At 36.5% G+C, this 23,165-nt stretch overlaps 1 protein-coding gene across 1 annotated transcript in view; it reads left to right on the top strand.

The window, feature by feature from the left end:
* The window catches only part of ADCY5 (adenylate cyclase 5), a 1,187,789-nt gene extending 1,167,775 nt beyond the window's left edge, over positions 1-20,014 (top strand). The window contains exon 20 of the mRNA XM_044073657.1: positions 16,050-20,014. Within this exon, the coding sequence (XP_043929592.1) occupies positions 16,050-16,178 (129 nt within the window). The 3' untranslated portion in view covers positions 16,179-20,014. The remainder of the gene's footprint in view (positions 1-16,049) is intronic.
* The last annotated feature ends 3,151 nt before the right edge of the window (positions 20,015-23,165 follow it).

Genomic DNA, 23,165 nt, shown 5'->3' with positions numbered 1-23,165 from the left:
AAGGCCTTGCTGAGTCTAATTATGGTGGCTGCCAAAAAAACAGTTACTACAAAATGAAAATCAAAATCTAAACCAAGTTTACTAGAAGTAGTGAAATGTAGTAAAAGGGATAAAACAACTGGAATTGGGATCTTTAGAAAAGGGTAGGAGCAAATTACACAGAAAAAAAAGGGAATCGTGGGAACAGTCCATGCAGCGGAGGAACAAGGTTTAAAAGAAGGCAGGATTTGAATGGTATGTAATGTCTGACTGACAATGACTGATTAGATTATAAGTGATGTATAATGTTTGCAACTACAATTATGTCAGTATAGTTTGTCGTATATAATGTTTGCAGCTATAACTGTCAATATGGTTTGCTTTCATTTATATAAATGTTTGTTGTTTAAAACAAAAAAAAATAATATTCTTCTGATGCTGATGCAAGATTTTAAAGGCACTGTCCAGCAAGAGTCAACCCCCCCCAAAAAAAATACACACATACATATGTAAGTACAGCACTATTTTTCCCTAAGTTATATAAACATACCCATTGTTGGAACTTACAAGTTTGGACTTTTCAGTTTCTCTTGTGGACAGTTCACTTAGTCATGCAAATGGATTATCAAGCTCCAGGACACTAATTGGAATGCTGGTCAGGTCAGTAAAGTTAGACTGCTGAATGCCCTTTGATTCCTTTGGGATTGGAGTCACTGCTGCTACTGTTTAGATAATAGTAAATTTTGTTTCAATTAACTACTCAAAGTAAACATCAGATTTTCACACACACACACACACACTCAATGTCAATAAATTCAACACTACTCTTCAACTATATTTTTCCTGCTGCTTTGGTCTCATGTATCTTCCTTCATTTTTCATTGACTGAGCCGTACGCCCTCACACAACCAAAGAGAAACCATAAAACAGTATAAGGGAAATTTGTATATAGTCTGTTGTGGGTATATAATTTATTATTCTAATAAAAATCCAAACAACTGCTCCAAGATACCATGTAGAAGGAGTGATGTACAGATATACCACTAGGTAGTATAACATGGCAAATGCACACAAAGAAATGTAAACATTTTTGCTACAGCTTCCTCAGGTTTTTTCAGGTGGAAGTAACCAACTAAGCTGTAGCAAAAACATATTTGTAAATATTTGTATTCATTTGCTGATTTGTATTATCTTTGATTGTAGTATTAACACCCATTCCTTTTATTTGGTATATGGAGCATTATTTGATTTAAAACTTAAGGGGCCATGTTATTATGTCATGATAGCCTGTGAGCATATTTCTCGATATTTCTCAACTGCTGAGAATGTTGAAGAAATTCCGTGTTTGCCTCATGTTTTTGCCATGTCCCCAGTAAATTTTTGATTTTCTGGTAAATCGCTGAGGATTACAATCAATAATCAGAATCACATTTATTGGCCAAGTATGCACACATACAAAGAATTTGATTCCAGTTTCATTGACCGTCCAGGTATGAATTACATAAACGACATATGTACAACTGTTAAGAACAAGACAAATGACATACATACAACTATTAAGAACAAGCCAAAAAAATGTAAATATACATATAAATATACATACAAGGTGCAAGGTGCAACTCAGTGCAAGAAATACTGAATAAACTCTGAAAGAAACAAGTATTAACAATACTCAGAGGCTTGGGAAAAAGAATACCCCAGCCTAATAAGTTGAGTTAACCGTTTATGAACTTGATGGCCTGTGGAAAAAAATGTTCTTATATCTGCTTATTTTAGCACATATTAATCTATAATGCCTGGCCGATGGTAATAGTTCAAAAAGATGGTGGCATGGATGTGAAGGATCGGTGATAATTTTTCCTGCCCTTTTCATGACTCTGGAATAGTACATGTCCTGTAAGGAGGGCAGACTAACACCAGTGCTATTTTCAGTAGTCCTAACAATTTGATGTAACCTATTTTTGTCATGATTAGACAGAGATCCAAACCACACTGTTATAGATGAGCTGAGAACAGACTAACTGACTGCTGTATAGAATTGAATCAACAGTTCCTGTGGGAGGTTGAACTTCCTCAGCTGTCGTAGAAGGTACATACATTTTTGTACCTTTTTTATGATGGACCCTACATTGGTCTTCCACGTCAAATCCCAGGAGATTGTAGATCCCAAAAACTTAAAAGATTCCACAACTGACGCAGCAGTATTAAGTATAAGTAAGGGGGATAATATCATAGTACCACTCCTGAAGTCCACTGTTATCTCCACAGTTTTAAGAGTGTTCAGCTCCAGGTAGTTCTGACTACACTAAAGGGCCAAGTGCTCAACATCTTGTCTGTATGCAGACTCATCACCTTTACTGATGAGCCTGATGATAGTTGTGATAATGCCAGAGTTTCATGCTCATTATTGTTTAGAAAATACACGTTGCGCACTATGATTCATTTAAAAGTTTATAGAATAATGGTTAGCACATTTTCCCTAATTATGTGCCTTTCCCCAGTATTTTTGACTTTGAATAGAATTTATTTTCTTGGATTTTGAACAGAATTCTTGAAGAAAGTTTACAGAACATTTGCTCTTCTCCCCAAACTATGTTTCACCAATTTCTTGCAAAGTGAATAATCAAATGAATTTCTGCTGTTTATTGAGAAAGTCTTTATAGGGAGCTTTCGTGTTGTGGGATTGAAAAGAGTGTACTAAGGTTAGAAAGAGCATTGTCTTGTTCTAGTACTTGTACGAGAAGACTCTAGGTAAATGTTCAGCATTACTTTAACTAGTACCAGTTACTATGATAACAGTACCCAGAAATAATCAAATAACAAGAATGTAACCTGCTAAATCTCCCTTAACTCATTACAGCCAAGTGTGCCTGTAGGGTTCTACTTCAAAACATCTAATTCCCATAACATCAAATTTCAAAACTCTGAGACCATGACATTGAGAACCCAAAACACTGAAAACTCACAATATCGAAAACTCAGAACACTGAAACTTTGCATCAACAACATCGAAAACTACAAGCACATGTAAATAACATCCCCTCCACCTATAACACCACCAGACTAACAAACATACTTTTTACTACGTTACTGCAAGAGGGTAAGCCCACCTGCACCCCCCCCCATAAATTAAATATACCAACTCTGAAATCACACTGCAGTGGAGAAAAGTTAATTTCCTAACCCCACTGTATCGCAATCACCAAACAGAACGTACACATAATGTCTAAATCACTTACCTGTATGGCCTAAAAACACATACAAACTGGCAAAATAAACATTTTATAAACAGTAAAAAGCAGTAGACGGAGACCACCATGATGTAATACAAAAGTATAAAACTGGTTTATTATTTATACTTTTGTATTACATCATGGTGGTCTCCTTCTGCTGCTTTTTGCTGATATAGTTTCGTTCTTTAGTTTGGAGACCTTTGGATGGTGGCATTCCTTGTTTTGACATTTTATAAATAGTATAAATTCCTACACTATATAAGTAATAACTATATAAATAAAAACTACGTCTTATAGTGATACCACAAGATTAACAGATTAAACTATAACATTTACATGTTTGATGATACACTACTCGATGTTATACATTTCAGTGTTATGAAATTCGATGTTGAGTTTTTTGGGTTTTTGATGTTATGGTCTTAGTGTTTTGAGTTTCGATGTTATGCAAATTAGATGTTTTGAAGGGGTACCGCCTGTAGGCATTTCTGCAGTTACCTCCTACTGCGCCTCTAGGTGTCAAATATTGCTTGTTCATATTTGCATTAATAATTCCAAAGCCATGCTACATACAATGTATCAGAATATTTTATCCTGAAGCATACATGATGGCAAACACAGTTGTATTGATATTTGACCTCTATCAGTAAGTATTTGTTAGAACTGTAAGGTGATAATTTCATTTTTTACAGGCTCAAGCCACACTCACTGGGAGTTAAAGGTACACACTCAAAAGAACTGTACTGGAGGGAATCAGTTAACCTGTCTCAGAATTATGTAAAGAATGTCTCATAATGGTCAGTCTTTTCTGTTAATTGTACTATTTTTTAATGCAGGTTTTCTCCACCCTAGCATTCTGCTCTCCTTATGTATTGCTTTAGCAGCAATTGTAACAATGGTTATTCCACTTTTTTACTTTATTAGTTGATACATCTCCCATTCAATATTTAGAAAATCCTTGTACATGCCACAACTTACAAGTAAGGTTATGGCATCCAGATCTTAGGAAATCATAGTTCTACTATACTCAACCCTCATTAGACCCATAATCAAGTACAATCCACCCTGTAATGTACCTGACCAGGCAGTTGCAACAGCTAGAGTGGCCACAGAGGTTCCTCACCAAAAGAATACAGGGTGTAAATAATATGTTTTATGAGGACAGCCTCAAAGCCCTGACCCTGTATTTGGTCTCTTACAGGCTACTGAGGAGAGATCTATGCCTAACCTACAAGGCATTCTCAGTTCCAGCCCTGCTAGAGCTGATACACATTCTGAAAACAAACAGCGCTAGAATTACCTAGTCTTCTAAGGATCTAAACCGTGTTTGTGATGTAAACAAAACATGATGGAGGGGGACAGGTATGTGTCTCAGAGATTACCCCTTCTCTGGAACAGACTCCTCATTCATGTGGAACAGAGGTCTTCTCTAAGCCTATTCATATGCAGTTTGGACCAATGGATGGGAAGTCGCAAATTCACTCCTGGCTTATCACCTATGGCCCTTATGGACAAGGAGAATTTGTAGATGCCCTAAGGCATAGGGCATTGACAATTGGGAGAATGGGACATGAATGGCTAGGCTTAAAAAGGCTCTAGGGCTGTTAGTTTAGTAACCCCTAATGATTCTATTCGCTATCCCCTCTCTTAATTAGGTTAGAGCAATAAAACGCCACCTGGTCTCAAATTTCACTGCATTCTGTTATAGATTCTGACAGGAACAGTGGGTAGTTTGTGAATTTGCACATCAATGTCTGTTTTCACAGTTTCAAGTGGCATTGTTTTACAAGTTTACCTCATAAAACCATGATTCCTGCTGTAACATTATGGAACACAATAGATAAATACAGCAAACTCACCTCTGATCTGCAGTTTCAGTGCTTCCTGTTTTCTGTGCTGTCATCCTTCAACAGAAATCATTTGGGTGCTATGCATAATTTCAGGAGAGTATGTATCTCTCTCATCTGTTATTTCTTAGCTACTTGTTCTGACAAGGGTCGTGGTGGTAGCAAGTTGAGAAGGGCACACCAGACTTCTTGTCTCCAATTCAGCAGGCACCAACTCATCCTCTGGGATGCCCCTGTATTCCCAGGGAAGCTGACTAACAGAAACCCTCCAGTATGCCATAGGTTTGACTTTGGTCCATCTTCCATTGGGCTTAGCCTAGTATATCCCATGTTGATGGCATCCTGGTAGATCATTAGTAGGCGTCAAGACCACATGAAATCAGATGAGTAATAGCTGTACTTTGAGCTTAACCCTTCTGGATTACCAAGCTCCTGTCTGTATTACAGTGAGTCCAGAAATCTTGAAAAGAGACCTGATTTCTGCATCTTATAGCCGTTATGTCATCTTTTCTATCTTTATCAAGAGCTCATGAAGGATGATGACACTGAGCGATAAATGCCATATGCCTCTGGTCTGACTTCACTACCAGAATCTGCTGCAGAATGTCTGAAATACTTTCACTGTTGCATGTGTACACTGGTCAGTGTCCCAGCCTTCTCATTCATGAACAAGACAAATTGCTTAAATTCTCCACTTGAGGTAGCTGCTTACCCCTCATCTGCAAAGAACAGCCCACTCTTTTCTGGGAAAGAAACATGACCTCTGATTTGGAAGTGCCGATTTTTATTCCATCTGTTTTGCAGCAAATTGTTTTTTTTTTTGGCAGTCAACAAAGATACAATCTCATTTCCTTAGAATGAATACTTTCTAGACTGTGGATACATGCCATTATTGTTGTTGTGTAAAAACATGAACAGAAAGGTAGACAAGATGCAGAAAGTGTCTGTGTGAAATCTTTTTACCTCTAAACTCCTCTCTCCTTTCTTTTCCCTTCAACCTCATAGATTTCCCCAACACTACGTATTTTAACCAGTGACAGTGCTACAGTGAGGTAGAGCCCCCCCCCCCCCAAAAAAAAAAAAAAAAAAAAAACACAAATTACATGCAGCCACTGGTCCAGGCCACAGTTCACCAGCATAAAGTAAAAAATATATACATTTTAACAAATATTTGTATTTATTTCCCTTTAAAGGAACCAGCAACATGTGTATCCAATGGACATCTAAGACACTCCTGTGTGCCTTCAGCCCCTGCTTACATAATCTTGCTCGGGCACTACCCCAAAAGACCTGTGATTGTCTATTCAGGTAGAGGAGATGGTGCCAAGGTACTATAAAGACACTGTCTTGGACTATATCATTGTCACCCACAGCGAGTGATGTAGGTTTCAAAAACACTATATTCCTCATCTAGCCGTTGGTGCATTTGGTGTGTTGGGCAGAGAAAAACAACAAATCTCTCAAGTAAGTAGTGTTACTTACTAGTATGCTTCTTGACTTTGTTCATACTTGGACAAACTTGGGAAACATTTCATTTTGGTGCTTGGGCAAACTTGGTCAGACTGATGAAGAGGTTGTTGGGGGGAAGTTTTCATTTTGGTACTTGTGCAAACATGGACAGACTCCTGAAGGGGTCATTGGGGGATACGTTTAATTCTGGTGCTTGTGCAAACATGGATAGACTGCTGAAGCGGTCGTTGGGGAAATGTTTAATTTTGTGCTTGTCCTAAGTTGGACAGACTGCTGAAGGGGGTCATTGGAGGAAACGTTTCATTTTGGTCTTGTGCAAACCTGGACAGACTGTTGAAAGGGTCATTGTTTTTGGGTAAATCTGTCACTGTGGAGGATTGAAGTCACTTAATAATGACCATACATATGAGTTTCAGACTTCATATCCTTCAGAAAAATGCATGCTAACACAATTACTGTTATTCTTACAACCAAGTTTATAAGAGCAATATTTAAAATGTTTCCCTATTTTTGGGACCTTAGATTCCCCCCGTTTGTTTAGTCTTTATCCAGATTTCTTGCTCTAAGAGGTTGAAAGATGTGAATAAATTCATTAATTTACAAGCACAAGGTAAACTATGCTTTGCCTTTGTGACAAGAGAACACTGAATATTAAGAAAAACTGCCCCATATGAAAAGGACTGCCGAAGTTCTAGGGTTTAGAATCATTTGTGGAATGTGTGCCAATAATGTGAAGGTCTGAAATTAATACTTCATCATAGTTCCACAAGTATACTCCATGTGTGTGTTTATCAAATATTTAAGTATTGTCAATATAGTGGGTAGAATAAAGTAATAACTGAGATGGGGGAGACTGTTGTCACTGAGGATTTATAACTTGACATGCTAAGAGAATATGAGAATAATTTGCTTATTTATGTATGGTGGTGGGTCTTGGACCTTTTCAGTTTACTCTCAAGTCTCTAATGTTTGAAGAGCTGGGTGTGTGTAGTAAAACACAGTACATTGCAACTGTTTTTTTAACTCTTTTGTCTTATAAATAATGTAAATGGAAAAATTATGTTACAATCGTGTAACTGTTCTGGCAAGCAAAAAGATGCTGGAGGTATCAAAGAACTTTTTAGAAGTATAACGTCAACAGTTTAACCATGGTGTGAGCCTCCTTCCTAATTTAGTAAATGTGTCACATTTTACTCATCTGTTTGCATTGTGCAAGATAATGTAGTATTTCACACTTTGAAGATGCAAGGCTGAATATGTCTGCAGTTTCTTTAATTCTTTTGCTTGTTGGTGTTATGTATGGTATGGTATTTATGATGTTACAAACCTGCTCTTACCCTGTATTGATTACTTACTACTGACTAAAGTTGATGTTTTTTTTGGGGGGAGGGGGGTTGCTTTGCTTGCACATCTGTAGTCTTGAAGTTTTGCAATTTGAATTTTCTCCTGAGAGCGTATGTGGTAGACCAAGTATACAGTAACATTTTAACCACACTGTCAGCTCCCCCGTTGTTGTTAAATGTTCCACCTCATGAGCGGTAGTATAGTGTTCCATATTTTGTAGATGGAAAGTTGACTATAGCTGCAGTTTCTTTAATTCTTTTTTTTAAGCACCTTTATTGAATTATCACTTGTGTTGCAGGCACATTTACATTTATATACAAGTGATCAAACTGTATTAAGAAGTTAAAATTAACAAACATTATGCTTCACATATATTGCTATATATCATATAACCTAAGCAATATTACATAAATTATTCAGTTCCTTCCCCCTTTTTTGAACAAGAACCATCTTTATTAAACCATCACTTATGACATAAGCAATCATACATTTTTTATTAATAAAAACAAACCACACCAATACAATCCTAGTTGCAAGCATTTTACATCACAAACTTTAATAACACACTCCCAGTTGCAAACATTATACATCACTTATAATCTACCACTCATTTTCAGTCAAACATTGCATTGCTCATTTAAGTCCTGCCTTCTTTTAAACCTCATTCCTCCCCTGTATGTATTGTTCCCATAATTCCCATTTTCCTGTGTAGTTAGCTCTAAACTTTTTCTAAAGATCTCAGTTCCAGTTGTTTTATCTCTGTTACTATATTCATTTGGTGCATATAGTATTGTTATAGTAATTTCAAACCATATAAAACTGTCTGCGAACAAAGAAGCCTCAGCTTAAGAATTTAAGCATATGTAGTTTTAGTTATCTCCATCGTTAAAACTACAATTTCTTAAGGTTCTCTGCTGGGACTTGTCCATATACAGTTATAACAACATTCAGAAAATCAGAACTGCATCATTTAAAATACTGCACATCCAAAAAAAATATTGAAACCCTGGAATGGGTTACTGTGATTGAGTCTATATCATGCTGTCGAACTTTTAAAATTTCGAACGTTTCAACGGAGATCTCAGTACAGTGAGGAATAGGAAGATTTCCCTTTTCTGCACTGTAGTGCGATCTCGGAGTTGGTATATTTAAAGAGCGGGGGGTGTTGGGGGTTCAAGGGGGCTTGCCACCCTGCTTAAACCATTCAGGTAGCTTTTTTCTTTGGTTTATTTTTTTTTACTGCAATTTCGAACTTTTGAAAGTTTGATCATATGGTGTCGACCATATGACGTTCGAACTTTTAAAAGTTTGATTATGTGATACAGATGCTTGTGATCAGATATTCCTTTTTGATTGCTAACCATACCTCTCAATGCTCTCTATTTTTATAGAATGTCCCCAAATTTGCTTCAGATGTATTTTCTCTCTCTCATGATATTTTTTTTTTTTATTTTCTGAAACTCATTTGTGCAGTCAGTAATACAAGTCAGTATAGTTTTATACTTCATATCGTTGTTCAGAAAATGCATGTTAATGCAAAACATGTTTAAGTGAATCAGAGTAATAATTTAAACATGTTTCTGATTTCCCCCCAGTTAGTTTTTCCTTTGTCCAGAATTCTTGACCATATAAATTGAGAGGTATGGTGCTACCCCAAAACATTCAGATCTAAATTCTCTCTTTTGAAACTATTTCAGCAAACTATAAATAGAGTACTAGACAGTTTATGTTGCCGCATTTGCTTGATACATTTTTTGTCTTTATTACTGTTGTTTTTCTTAGAGGGGGCTGGAAAAAACATATGCTTGCTTGCAGAATCAGTAACTCAGCAGCAGTGCACTCACACTTATTCCAGAAGGATGTGGGTTCTAGTTCTAACACCAAGTACATGGATTCATTTTTCAGTATTGGGTGTGCCATCCTTTGCATGAGATATCAAACCGATGCCCTATCGAGACCCCAACTGCCTGAGCTGGTGGGTGCTGAGGTGGATGTAAAAGATCCCACGGCACTTATTAAACAGGGTCGGGGTTCTTTATTGATTATCACAACTTATATACATTATTTACATCATTTACATGATATACATTATTTACAATTATTTATACTTTTGTGTATAATACAATACAGTTTCATATGCTTTACTCATCCCCTCACCCTTTTTCACAGCCAAAAACACATCTTCTTCAAAATCTCTGATAATATCCATAGTCTCTCATTCCATGTTCTCCATAGAATATACATTTTTTATTAATTTTCTTAACCTCTTTTCTTTTTTTATTATTCAGACATCTATATAAATCTTCAGCCTTTTCAAAACCTTTCAACATCTTATTTTTTACACATTTTGTCGCATAACGTAGTCTAGAACATTTCAAAAAACATGTTCCATTGTTTCAACCTCCCCACAATGATTGCACTATTCTTTTGTAAAGTATGCTAGCTTTAACAGGGAATTTACCTATCATCAGTATCCACGAAAAAATATTTGCATTCATATATTATCTTATGCCATGCAAATCTTAATCTAATACCAATTCTTTTTTCTTTCTCTAAATGCTTCCATGTGAAAATACAATAATGTTCTTTCCTAATATTCAAATACCATTCTTTCCTATTTTTTCAACATTATTTATACCCAGTTCCTTTCAAAAAAATTATACTTTTTTATATCTTCATTCACATAATTTTTCCATCTTTTCCCAACAAACTTTATATTTAAGATACAGTATATCTTCTATTAAATTTATATTCTCTTTTTTTAAACCTACCAGTGCTGTATAAAATGCAAAGAGGCTGCATGAACAATTGGATTAATTAACCCTAATCCCCCTTTCTCTTCCTTAATGTACAGAATCCCTCATCTAACTGAAGTTAACCTCGATCCCCATAAAAAGAAAATACAGTGGACATTATCTCTTTTTCATACCTAGATGGGATCATGTATACACTTGCTTAATAGTCCAATTTGCCTAAAATAATTTAATTTATTAAATACTTTTTTTTTCTTATACAACAATTTATAAGATTTTCAAAACATACAAGTATCTCTTAATTTCAGAACAATCCTCTCCAGTGTTTTACAATGTGCATATCTGATCCGGACACTATTCCCAATACATCTATAACCTCATTGTTAAACTGAATATCTTGTATATTTCCTGCAAGTCCAAACCCTCTACTTTTGTCTTTATTTATACATAAACAAAGCATCTTTAAATAACTATGTAGCTTTTTAATTCCTTCTTCCACCCATTATTTATTTCTAATGACTAAGACTATATCATCTGCTTATGTAAAAATTATTGGCATTCCACTTTTCACTATTTCATACACAATCTTAATATCACTTCCTTTTTTCTTATTCTTAGGTTACAATTAAATTCCCCTACTAATATTTTATACATATTAAGTTCTATGTAATTTAGATTTTTTTAAAACATTAGCTTTCTTTTCTTGTTTGTAATAGATGCATATATTGCAATAATAATATACACATCTGCTTCCCACCTTAAATCTATCACCGTTATTCTTCCTAGTTCTACTGTCATAAAATCTAAAACTTGTATAGTTTCCTGACATAACACACCTATTCCTGAATATGTATCCTTTCCCATATTCTGAATAATATTTCCACCCCATAACACTTCAGTCTGTAACCTTTCTTCTTCTGTTGATATTCTTGTATCTTCTAATACAATTATATGCATATCAAGTGAGGCACACCATTCTAATATAATTCTAATAGGAATGGTTACTAAAAACAGCTAATAAAATCTAAAAGTAACACTTTGAGCCGAAGTCCATGGATTCGCAAAGAAGTTAAAATAAATCCATTTTATTAAAAAATAACCACCATGGATTAAGTGCTTTAATCCTTAATACATGTAGGACTTCATCAGAATCACATAAAGCATCCCAAAAGCCCTTTTTATCCCAATTCTAATATGCCTGTTCTTATTTTAATATTCTTTATACTGTTAACATTTATTGCTAAAATCTTCAGCCTTTTTCAAAGTAAAATTATTCTCCCTTTCCACATCTATCCTTTGCTTTTTTCTTTCCCAATTACACTTTAAACTTCCTTTTTCTCTTTTACCCTTTTCCTTATAGATTTTTCCCCTCACTACTTGCCAGTTTACATACTCCTCTTCACTTGTATCATGCAGTACTACTTCTCCTTCATTTTTTTTCATCCACTGTTATTTCTTTATTGCTTTCTTGTCTAGTAGTCTGTCATTCATGCTCCGTTTTTTACATTTCTTTCTATATTGCATTCAGATTCTTGTGTGTGTTTGGTCTGTAACTTCCCTTTACAGTCTGCACATACATGCCCATTTTTTCCACATTTTTTACATAGCATATCACATTTCCTAGCTTCATGGTCTGGCTTGCCACACATAAAACATTTTTGTTTGTCACAATTACTGATTAGATGATCATTTTTTCCACAAGATAGCATGTTTTGGCTGTCCTCTATATTTAACAAAACTTCTATTACCATCTGTATTTATCACACTTGGAATGTGAATAACATTTTCATGTAACATTTTCAAAAAATATCCCACATTCCCAACTCCCAGTCCATAAACCTCTCTCATCATATATATTTGTCGTGTCCATAACTTCTTTACATAACATCTTTAAATAGACTTTTAAAACATATCAGCATTTGTTCTAAATTGCATCAAAACTCTCTTTTTAGTTTTTCTGTGAAATGCTTGCACCACATAAGAGTTCCAAGTTCTTTTTTAATTCATACTGTTCTAATAATTTTTCCATAAACCGTCCAGTCTCAAACAAAATGTCACAGTACATCTCTTTATTAATATGAATAAAGATTCTTACCTCTTTGGGTGAAATACCCAATAATGCAATCACAGTGTCCCAAATCTCATACCTTTGTAGCCCCTTTTCTTCTTTACTGCTTAACCTTATCATGAATTTCTTCTTCACTGTCTCCTTCGCTTCTTCCACCCATGTCTCTCCTTCTTTTACCATCTGAGCATAGGATCTCTTCTTTACTGCGGCCTCTGCCACCTTCTCTTCCTGTATCTTCTCCATGATTTCACCCCACAAAGCTGCCATCTCACTCTCCAGTTCACTGTATTCTGCAGCTGTTTTAAGTACACAAGTACACAGAAGGATCTCTTCTTTACTGCGGCCTCTGCCACCTTCTCTTCCTGTATCTTCTCCATGATTTCACCCCACAAAGCTGCCATCTCACTCTCCAGTTCACTGTATTCTGCAGCTGTTTTAAGTACACATCCCGCAACCCTCCCAACTGGAGGGTTGTTATAATACAATCCTCTGTTGATACCTCTCATTGAAGAGGTTTTTCTAAAAGACAACTTCCAAATCACCTAAAGGCATGCCTGCCCTTCTTTGTACATCAACTTCTTGTCATTGAAAAGGCTCAGCTGCCTCTTCTGATCCAGCAGCAGCACCATCTTGCTTAGTACAAGGATCACAATACTTGCACACTTCTTCCACAGCGATCTCCTTAAACATTTCAACAACCATGTTGCTGACTCAACAATCTCTAGCTTCATAAGTCACTAGGACTTCCATATTTACTATTTCACTAATGGCTCCCTGCGTTTCCAAAATGCCTTTGTGCTCGGCAGGGAAGCAGGAAGTAAGATTGTGAAACCTGTCCCCATATGAGAGAGTTGCAGAAGTTCCCAAGAGTCCTGGCAAATTTCCCCTAGTCACTATGAGTGTCACGTCAGGTCTCTCCTGAAAAGAGGCTGTTTTCTAGTGTGACTAGCCCAGTCAATAAAAAGTATAAATAAATAGTATTTGCCACTATGTCTCAGATATTACATTCTTTCTTTATAATATGACTATTTTAATGTATTAGAATCATTAAGTGAGTGTGGTTGTTATATCTCAATGGATCTGCCACTGTAAAGTGATCCTGGAATTTTTTTTCCAGAATCCATTTCTAGCCCCCCTTTGTACAAGTCATGTTAGACATAAGGGAATCTTTTTTTTTTTTTAACTTCCCTGTAAATAGAATTGTAGAAGTGTAAGTCACGGGAATCTGGTACAGCTCCTCAAAACTATTTTCATTTTTACATTTTTGCTTAAATTCCTGTGATTTGTGTTCTTAGAGCAGCAGTTAACTTTTTAACACTAGTTGTGAATGGTCAACAAATGCTGACAGACCCTCTCCTATATTCTTCCTGAGGTGTCAAAACTGTCATCGTAATCCAGGAGCAGTTAACTGACCGTTCTTGCTTTTATTTCAGTGAACTTTTAACAGACAAAAAGGAAACACACTGCCAGGTAAAGCACTCTCCTCAGAAACAACAAATCAGCAGGAAAAAAAGGCAATGAGTGCACCATGAGCTGAAGTCAAAAGTAAAATTACAAGTAAATCCAAAAGGTCTTCTTTGTATTTAAAATCCTCGTTTATTACAAAAGATAAAACTGCAGGAGATAGCAAGTTGTAAGCGCTTTCGCGTTGTTACCCAACGCTTCATCAGACATAAAGAAAATGCTGAAACTTTCCTCTTATAAAGCATTAATTGTTATGATGTCATTAGTAATTGGAAGTTAAAATTTAAAGAAACAGACATACAAACATAAAATATAAAATATAAAATATAAAATATAAAATGCATTCTGAGTTAAAACATTGTCTAGAGCAGAGAATATATTTTACATAAATGTATGTGTAGATCTGGTTGTCATGCCCACATAGAACTTCCTGCATACTTGGCACTCAGCTAAGTAAACCAAGTTGATAGACCTACAGCTCGCATGGTGCTTAAACTACACACATCCTGAAACACACAGGAACTACATGTTTAAGCACCATGCGAGCTGTAGGTCTATCAACTTGGCATGACAACCAGATCCCCAAGAGAACGTATCAGAGAGCATATCTATGCCATATCCAAACGTAACATTCTGAACGCCCTAGCTAAACACACTGTGGAGTTAGGTGACGATCACACATTCAAATTCCAGGTTCTTGAATTGGTGCATACTGATGGGAGATTAGGTAACATAAGGAACAGAATTGAAGAAAGGGAAGGCAAGTGGATTGTCAAATTACAAGCCCATAAGTTTGGGCTTAATGAGAGGCTCACTCTTAAGCCTTTCTTAGCTTCAAGGCCATTGAAGCATTAATGTCTACACATACATACAGCGCTTACAACTTGCTATCTCCTGCAGTTTTATCTTTTGTAATAAACGAGGATTTTAAATACAAAGAAGACCTTTTGGATTTACTTGTAATTTTACTTTTGACTTCAGCTCATGGTGCACTCATTGCCTTTTTTTCCTGCTGAACTTTTAACAGACGTTTAAACTACTTTGCTATTCAGCAAGGTTTGCAATAAGAAGATATGTGTTTTATCCTGAAGGTTGCCAAAATGTGCTGCATTTGTTTAAAAATTATTTGCCATACAGTGCTTCACAAAAATAAGTCTGACTTTCTGTTCTTGAATTTGGGTTAATGATATTTTTTGCACTGAGGCAAAGATGCCTTTGTACATGTCATTTCCCCACCTCTTTTGTATTTGTAGCTACACCATTGACTTGACAAACTGCAGCATACATGCACTTCATCTGAACCATAATCCTCGAGCATGACAAATTAGTATTTTAGGTGAACATTGCCAGGATTTGTAAGATTGCAGTTCATTTTTTTAATAAGGAAATTGTCTTTCATTTTTAACAAAGGATTATAGTTAAGTTGTTGCCAATTATTGAGCATTCTTTACTTTATTAGTATGGTGTTCTGGTGTTTTTGTTCAGTGAGTCCTATGTGCCCCTGTTGTGCCTCAACACAAAAAGGAACCTGGAGCCTCCAGTGATTACAAGTAGATAAATGAAGTAAGATTTAAACCCCAACCCACAAAATTAAAATAAGCTATGAACAGCAAATGTTAGCATGCATTGTATACACAGAAATTTTCTGCTGAGGTGCTAATGATAATCTGTCACTCTCTGAGCCCTCTGGTTGTTTTATGTTTGTCTGTAGGAATGTAGGGCTTGCAGTATAATTTGCATGCAGGCCATTGCATCTATTGTCACAGCCTTCTCTTTATCATTATGATGTGTGTAGTCATTTACAAATCAGCAATTATTCCCCATTCTCTGAATTGGTTTGTAACATTTTTGTGAAAATTGAGTTAACTGTTAATGTGTTCTGTATCCACAGGTAACCACAGATATGTATCAGGTTTTAACAGCCAACAACTACCAGCTGGAGTGTCGAGGTGTAGTAAAAGTCAAAGGTAAAGGAGAAATGACAACTTATTTCTTAAATGGTGGACCCCCTAACAGTTAGCACTGAATGCTGCATGACAGAGGGGGAAAAAATGAACACTAGTCACAATATCATTAAAAGTCCAAGGAGAATCTCAGACAGAAAGTGCAATTTGTATTGATCAATCTGCTTAAGGGTGAAACCCTAAAAGACTACAAAACATCAACAAATGGAGGTTCTTTAACAGATGCTTCGCAAGTCACCAAAAAAAAAAAAAAAAATGGGAAAAAGATATGGTTACGTTAAAGGATTCCCATGTTGCCTTTGCCCACACGAACTGAACTGTGTAATAAGAAAATATGAACTTCAGTGAAGTGACCAAAGATGCATCCAGAGCTTAACGTCTAACAGAAGAATATGGCTTTATTTTGAGATCTGGCAATGCACTTAGTACTCTGGAGGAATTTATTCATTATGTGCTACATTACTGACATTCACTGAAGATATTTAATTGGTTGAATGTAACAGAAACAGCCTTACATTCATCAGTTTGCTTCTTCACTCCCTTCAGGTTGGTTCTATTCCCAGACTGCAGTCGCCATATGTTCACCTTGAGTTATACTAAACAAAGACATTTTTAAAATCTAACAAGTTTAATAAGATGTTACAATTTTAAGCCTGCTGGCAGCAACACTACAAGAGTACCTGTCTTTTTATTCAAGTTTCAAAAGACTGCCGTGAAGTAAAAGACTTCCATTTTTGACTTCAAAGTGAGTGCAACACAGTTCTACAAATGTATTTATTCATTTATTTAAGAAAAGGTCTTCTGTGCTCTTGGTATTTAGGTTTACATGTTGAGGAATATGTAAACTAAAGACACTTTAAATGCTCAAGAAGCTTTTTGTCTTTTTGTATTTTTTATTTTTTAATATTTCAACTTGGAAATCTAGAAAATATACCAGATTCTATATTTTGTAAATTAATATATTAGACATGAAACCTCTGTAAGCCAGTGTGGAAGTTTTTGGCATTTATCATGTACTTAACTGGCATTGACTTGTGCCACATGTACATTTAATTTTAAATATAGGTTTGGCAGATTTGAAGTTAGCAAAACTATTCTGCAAAGTGTAGCTATACATCATTGGAATGACAAACTCTGTCTTAATGAAACACTATTTTGTTAAATATTTTTTCACACACGCAAACATCCTGAAATGCTATTGGTTAAGAGATGTCTCATGTTCATGCATTAAACACCTGCACATTCTTGTTCCGCACCGTAATATCAAGACATAGCATTATGATCATTCTTGTGTCGTGCCTTGTGCTCATAAATAAAATCTTACTGACATTTACATGCACACAGATTAGAGAAGCATATCTGTCCCACAGCCCTTCTGTATCACTCTTCACACAGAGAAGCTGTTTTCTTAGAAAATCAACCCAGAATGCCAAAACAAAAGAGAATGTTCAGTAACTTTAATACCCAAGATATTTCTTTAGTTTTGCTAACATGTTCATAGGTTAATCAGCTGTACAGTCTTGGACTGGTAATATATTAATATATTTCCCATTAAATAGATTAACCTTTGTGAAGATTTGTGATTACACATACAATCATCCAAATCAGTATACAGAGGAGTAAGCTACTTGATATTATAAAGTGAGGTCATTCCAGAAGTGGAGTTATATGTTGGGTTAGGTATCCATCTCTCCATCCAACAGTGTTAGTGTGGCATGCAAGCCTTAACTATGATTGCAGATCCTATGTAGTACCATAAAAATATATTTTGTTGCAGTATGTAAGTTTAAAAAAATAATTAATAGATATCCATGCATTTCATAGTTTCTCTTGTGAATAAATTTAATGACAGCAGTGCAACATACAAGGGTCCCTGGTATGATTAGAACTCTAGGACCAAAATGCAAGGCAGCAGTGATGTGCGTGGTATCACATGTGCTATTTTGCATAATATTATTTTAAGCAAATCAAAAATCTTGCATTTTACTTAAAATAATATCATTTGCTTTTATTGAAAAAAAAATCTAGCTTCATGCAGATAATAAAAACTTTTGAAAGGCATTTTAAGGGTTAAATATAAAACAGCATGTAGCTTAAGATTCTGCTGTATTTTGAGTTGTAGTACTTTAAAAATAAAAACATACTAGAATCTGAAATAGTCACTATAGTATCATCTGAAGATAATTTTCTTTAAACAGCTAATAATTATCAGTATTTAATTTTCATTTTGCAAAACTGAACTGTATTTTAATGCATTGTTTATTTATTTTTAATTTGTTTCTTCCTCTTGCCTGACAACTAGTAGCTTGTACTTATCTGGAGTTGTTATACAGGTGGTCATCAAGGCTTTTTCTTAACACTGTACCCCATTGTCCTTCCAATGATGTACATCCACCATAGAAGTGGACCTGGCAATATCAACCCAATGAGATTCCATGTGTGTGTGGTCTTTCCAGCTACATTGCTTGCAAATTGCTAGACTAACCAAGCACATGATGCTTGTGACATAATTGCCATCAGGCAGAGCACCTTCCAAATCCCTGGCAGGCCACAACTCTACCCTCTTGCTGGAATGATGGAGCAGGCACCCCCATCAGCCAGGTCCCTCATCATCTGGGCCTTGATTTTTGTAGTAAGAAAGCATTGTGGGTATTAGTGTTGTGTCAGATCTTTGGACAGGTACATCCCAAAGGGGGAATTATGCTCAATGATTGACCTGATGAGTGTGGAGTACAGAAGAATGATGAAATCCCTGGACCTGGACAACATACCCTTAGTAAATAGCTGTATAATGAAAAAAGCGTTTTCTTACAATAGTGGATACATGATGACAGAAGGGTTCATTGTCAACATAGTTTTCCACCATAATTACTGGATCAATTTTCAAGGGTGTGTTGTCATTGTGATAGTTACAAGGGACTTCTTGCTTGTCATTGGATACTATTATACATTTTTTTGCATTCAGTTTTAATCCATAGTTTTAAGACCAGCTATTGGTTCGGGACAAGCCTCTTGGAGGGTCTTGGATGTCACTTGGGGAGTTTATGATGGCATCAAGTTACAGTCATCTGCAGACGTGGTCAGCCATAAGCACTTAACAGTAGCTTTGACCTCCAAGAAGAAAATGCCAAGGGGGTTGTCCTAGGGACTGAACCCTTGGGTGCATAGTTAGTGATAGGTCTTTTGAAGGAAGAAGGATAGCCCACCCTAATTTCCTTGGTTCTATTTGTGAATCAGTTTGTTTTCCTGAATACCTGAATGTAGAATGGTGTTGAATGCCTTTGCAAGCTCTAGATATGCAATATTATCTGATTTGTACTCATCCATTATTTCAGTAACCTTTTTGAAAAGGTCAGCTAAGTTAAGTAGGCAGAATCTGCCTTTAGCAAATCCAGACTAGCTTGGTGTAAGAGCTTTAGGTTACCTATGTCCTTATGTATTCATTCCACAGTGATCCTTTCATTAGCCTTACAGATGAGATTAGTCAGACATATGGCTCTATAATTTCCCAGATAAGTTGATGCCCCACCATTATGCATGGAGATGACCATTGCTGTCCTCCATCTGGCACAAAGCCTATTTTGGAGGCTGACATTGAATAACCTTTGTAAAGGGGTTTGACAGGTCCTACAGGCTGTCCAGTGTGTACGTTTATCCTTAGTAGATTGTCTATGTCCCCTTGCTCCAAGTAAGTAATATCATTTACTGATAACTCTCCACAGTGCTGGGAATTGTTTCTAAGGTTTTTAACATAGTTAAAGAAGGCTTTGTGTAGTCCTTGGCCTGGGTGGAAATTTTTACCTAAGAACTGGCTTTGGTTGTGTTGATCAGAGCCCAGAGTTCCCTGTTAAGTTTAGCAAGAGCTTTTTTGCATCTTGAAAGTTGTATTTATTTTTACATGCAGTGATTTTTTTTTTATTTTATTGTAGAGCCTGTGTGTATATTTGGGTTCCACCACAGGGATTATTTTTGAATTTGGCATTGTATTTATTTTGGAGGGGGATAGATCCATCTGTTCACATGTACATATAATTTGGCTGTAAAGGATTCTGCATAAGCAGTGAAGTCATCAAGTTGGAAGAGAATGTTGAATTTAGCCAGGTCAGCACTCAGTGTCATTATGACTTGAGTGCCCACTGACCGTGACCCTCTCCTTCCATAGCCTAGAGAGTGATGTGTCAGTGTCTCTTACAAAGGAGTCACCTATGACTAGGATATCAGATTGTGTGAAGGTTTGCCTTATGGGTTTTTGAATTTAGACATTGTGACTCTTTGATGTATGTTTCAGTGTGGATGATGTATGTTTTAAGGTGAGTGTGTGTTTGTTTCTTAGGTTACATTTAGGAGGCCTTTGTGATTTAGGTAGGTTACTTTTAAAAGTCTCAGCATATGTAGGCCAGTGTGCTTGGTCTGATCCATGTATAATAAATTCAGTGTGGTAATGTGTGGTACTGTCAGCCTGTTCATTATTTGTGGTATCCTCATGTGAGAGTTTTGCCTCTAATAGCATTGAATAACCATCTGTCTCAACATACCATGTCTGTTTTTTGTTTTTTTTTTGTTTTTTTTTAAGTAAAAGGTGGTTGTCAGTAAACATGAGAATTCTACCTTGTCTCAGGATGCCAATTTTAGCTAAGTGGAATACAGAGATGGTTTGAAAGTGCAAATCCATAATTCCAGGTGCTTACTAATGTGAACTTAAGGAGGAGTAGTGCCTATAAAGTTTGCAGTTCATTACTAGAGGTGTTTTCTAGACTGCGGTGGTGGTGCTGCGGTAGCGTTTTCACCTCACAGTAAGACGTTGTCCTGTTCGATTCTCAGCTAGAGCGTCTTCTGTGTGGAGACATGCATGAATGGGCGTACCTTCATTGAAAGTTGTGCGTCAGGGCCGGCAACTCGGCACGTAAAAATCTACTGCCAATCAGCCAATCATTAGCGGACTGGAGTTCCGCTGTGGCGATCCCTAACTGGGAAAAGCCGAAAGACACAACAACTAGAGGTGTTTTCTCTCTGGTAGTAGGTTGTACTGATCTCAGCAGAGCTGTATGCAGCTAGGAATAAATGTTCCTTAGCTCATTCTCTCACCAGAAGCAAAGAGTAGCATTAATCCCAAGCTACTTCTTGGGAAGTGGTATTAACTAGGCTGTTGCTGTGTTCAGTTCGCTTGCTGTAGTCTTCTCTTGGTACATACCCAGGATAGAACCTACAGCAAATAGATGCATCAGACAGCCAAGCTGCACAAAGGCCCAGAAGTTGTTCTTACTAAAACTGCAATCACACCCAGTGATGTTCCAAACACACTAACCGTTTAGAGACCAGCAAGAATCAATGCTCCTTTACTTCTCTTATCAGAAGCAAAGTGGTAGCATTACTCCCAAGCTGAGGGCTAAGAAGCAATTTTCAGGGTTTGTAGTGATTGGTAATCTGTAGGAAGGCTAGGAAATAAAATCTTTGTCTGCTCTTTTTCTCACCAGGAGCAAAACAGAGGCACTATTCCCAAGTTGACTCCTGAGAAACAGTTCCCAGGCTCTCCAGTGATTGGTAGGCTAGTCCCAGGTGTTGCAGTTTTTAAAAGTCAGATAGAAAATGAGATTAATACTACTCTGAATATTGCAGTATGCACTAAGCGAGTGGGATGACATGAAAGAAAGTCTCTCTCAACCTTTGCAAGGAGAGGGCTTTCCCATTTCAGTGCCCCTTATAATGTGCAGATGAGATGAGACTAGGAGAAGCTTCCAAAGTTTACAGTTAGTGCAGGCAAGCTCCAAAGCCACCAAAGTCCAGTGGTGCAGTAAGACACCAGCAGTAGTCTCACATCACTTGTGGCTAAATAAGAATGCGGGTAAATAAGGAAAATGTTTCTCAGCTCCTGTCACTAATTAGTTAGACAAATCATTTGAATGAGTGGAAAATAGTTTTTCTAACTGACCCTATCCAAGAACTTTTAAAACTCCAAGAAAACACTGTATGATAAAACAAAATTTAAAATAAAGCAGTTGTAATATAAGAAGAGCAAACAGTAAAGTAAATATCCAAACCTTAAATGGAGAAATCCTTTCCAAAATCTAGTGCAATCACACACCAGCAGTAGCTTAAATTAAAATAGGTATGCTGGCCATAGGCCATACAACCTTGTACTCTCCCTTTGCTGGCCCTCTTCGCTTCTGGGATGCTGCTTTTAAACATTGGTCATCAGTATGATAGACAAATCCATCATCTTTGAGCATGGGTCAACCTGTTGCATTGACTTTATTTAGTTAATGTTGGCTGAGAAGGATGTAATAAACTCTTCTTAGGAAGGATAGTAAACTCAGAAACTAGCTGGAAAAGATCTTCATATTCTAACTGAACTAAGTAATTTGTTCAGGAATTTCTGTTTTCTTTTCAAGTGATGCTGTGAGATTACTCATTTCTGCCTTATTAAGAAAATGGCATGTTGATTGTAAACACAGCTGCTGCTACAAAATCTAATGTGTCTCACTAGGAAAACACAGTGGTCCTGCAATTAGCATTGCTTTATCATAATACTTGGTTCATTGATTTGGTCAGGACTGGTGTGCCTTTTGTGCAGAGTGTACTTGCCTTCAGTATGTCCAGTTTGCATTTTGTTGGGTGCTGTGGTTTCCTTCTATATCCCTTGATGTAGGTGAACTGGCAGTCCTCAGCATTGCTTGCAAGTGTGCATAACCTATGAGAATGAGTGTATAAATGTATACTCCAACAGTCTGGCATCTTGTCTAGCATTATTTCTCTGCTGTGAATGCCTGAATAGACTTTGGCTCCTCCATAACCTAAAACAGAATGAAGATTTTCACAATAAATGAATGCCTACATTTCAGGTATTAAGTACTTCCCTGTACCGGTGTTACTGCATGAGCTTCAAGTATTTATTTCATTTTTACATACTTGAGTACATTTTAAATATTAATGTTACTGTGCCAATGCTTCACATTAGAGATTATACCAGTGAGACAGGTATGGAATGATAATGATGAGAGGCATGATCTTTGAGGTCACAGATGGCCAGCCTGTATGTGAAGATG

This window comes from Protopterus annectens, chromosome 6.part0, assembly GCF_019279795.1.
Source record: "Protopterus annectens isolate FY-2018-M chromosome 6.part0, PAN1.0, whole genome shotgun sequence".
In the NCBI taxonomy this organism is placed as follows: domain Eukaryota; kingdom Metazoa; phylum Chordata; order Ceratodontiformes; family Protopteridae; genus Protopterus; species Protopterus annectens.
Note: the sequence above shows the minus strand (reverse complement) of the source record. Positions and strands in the feature narration are given on the sequence as shown.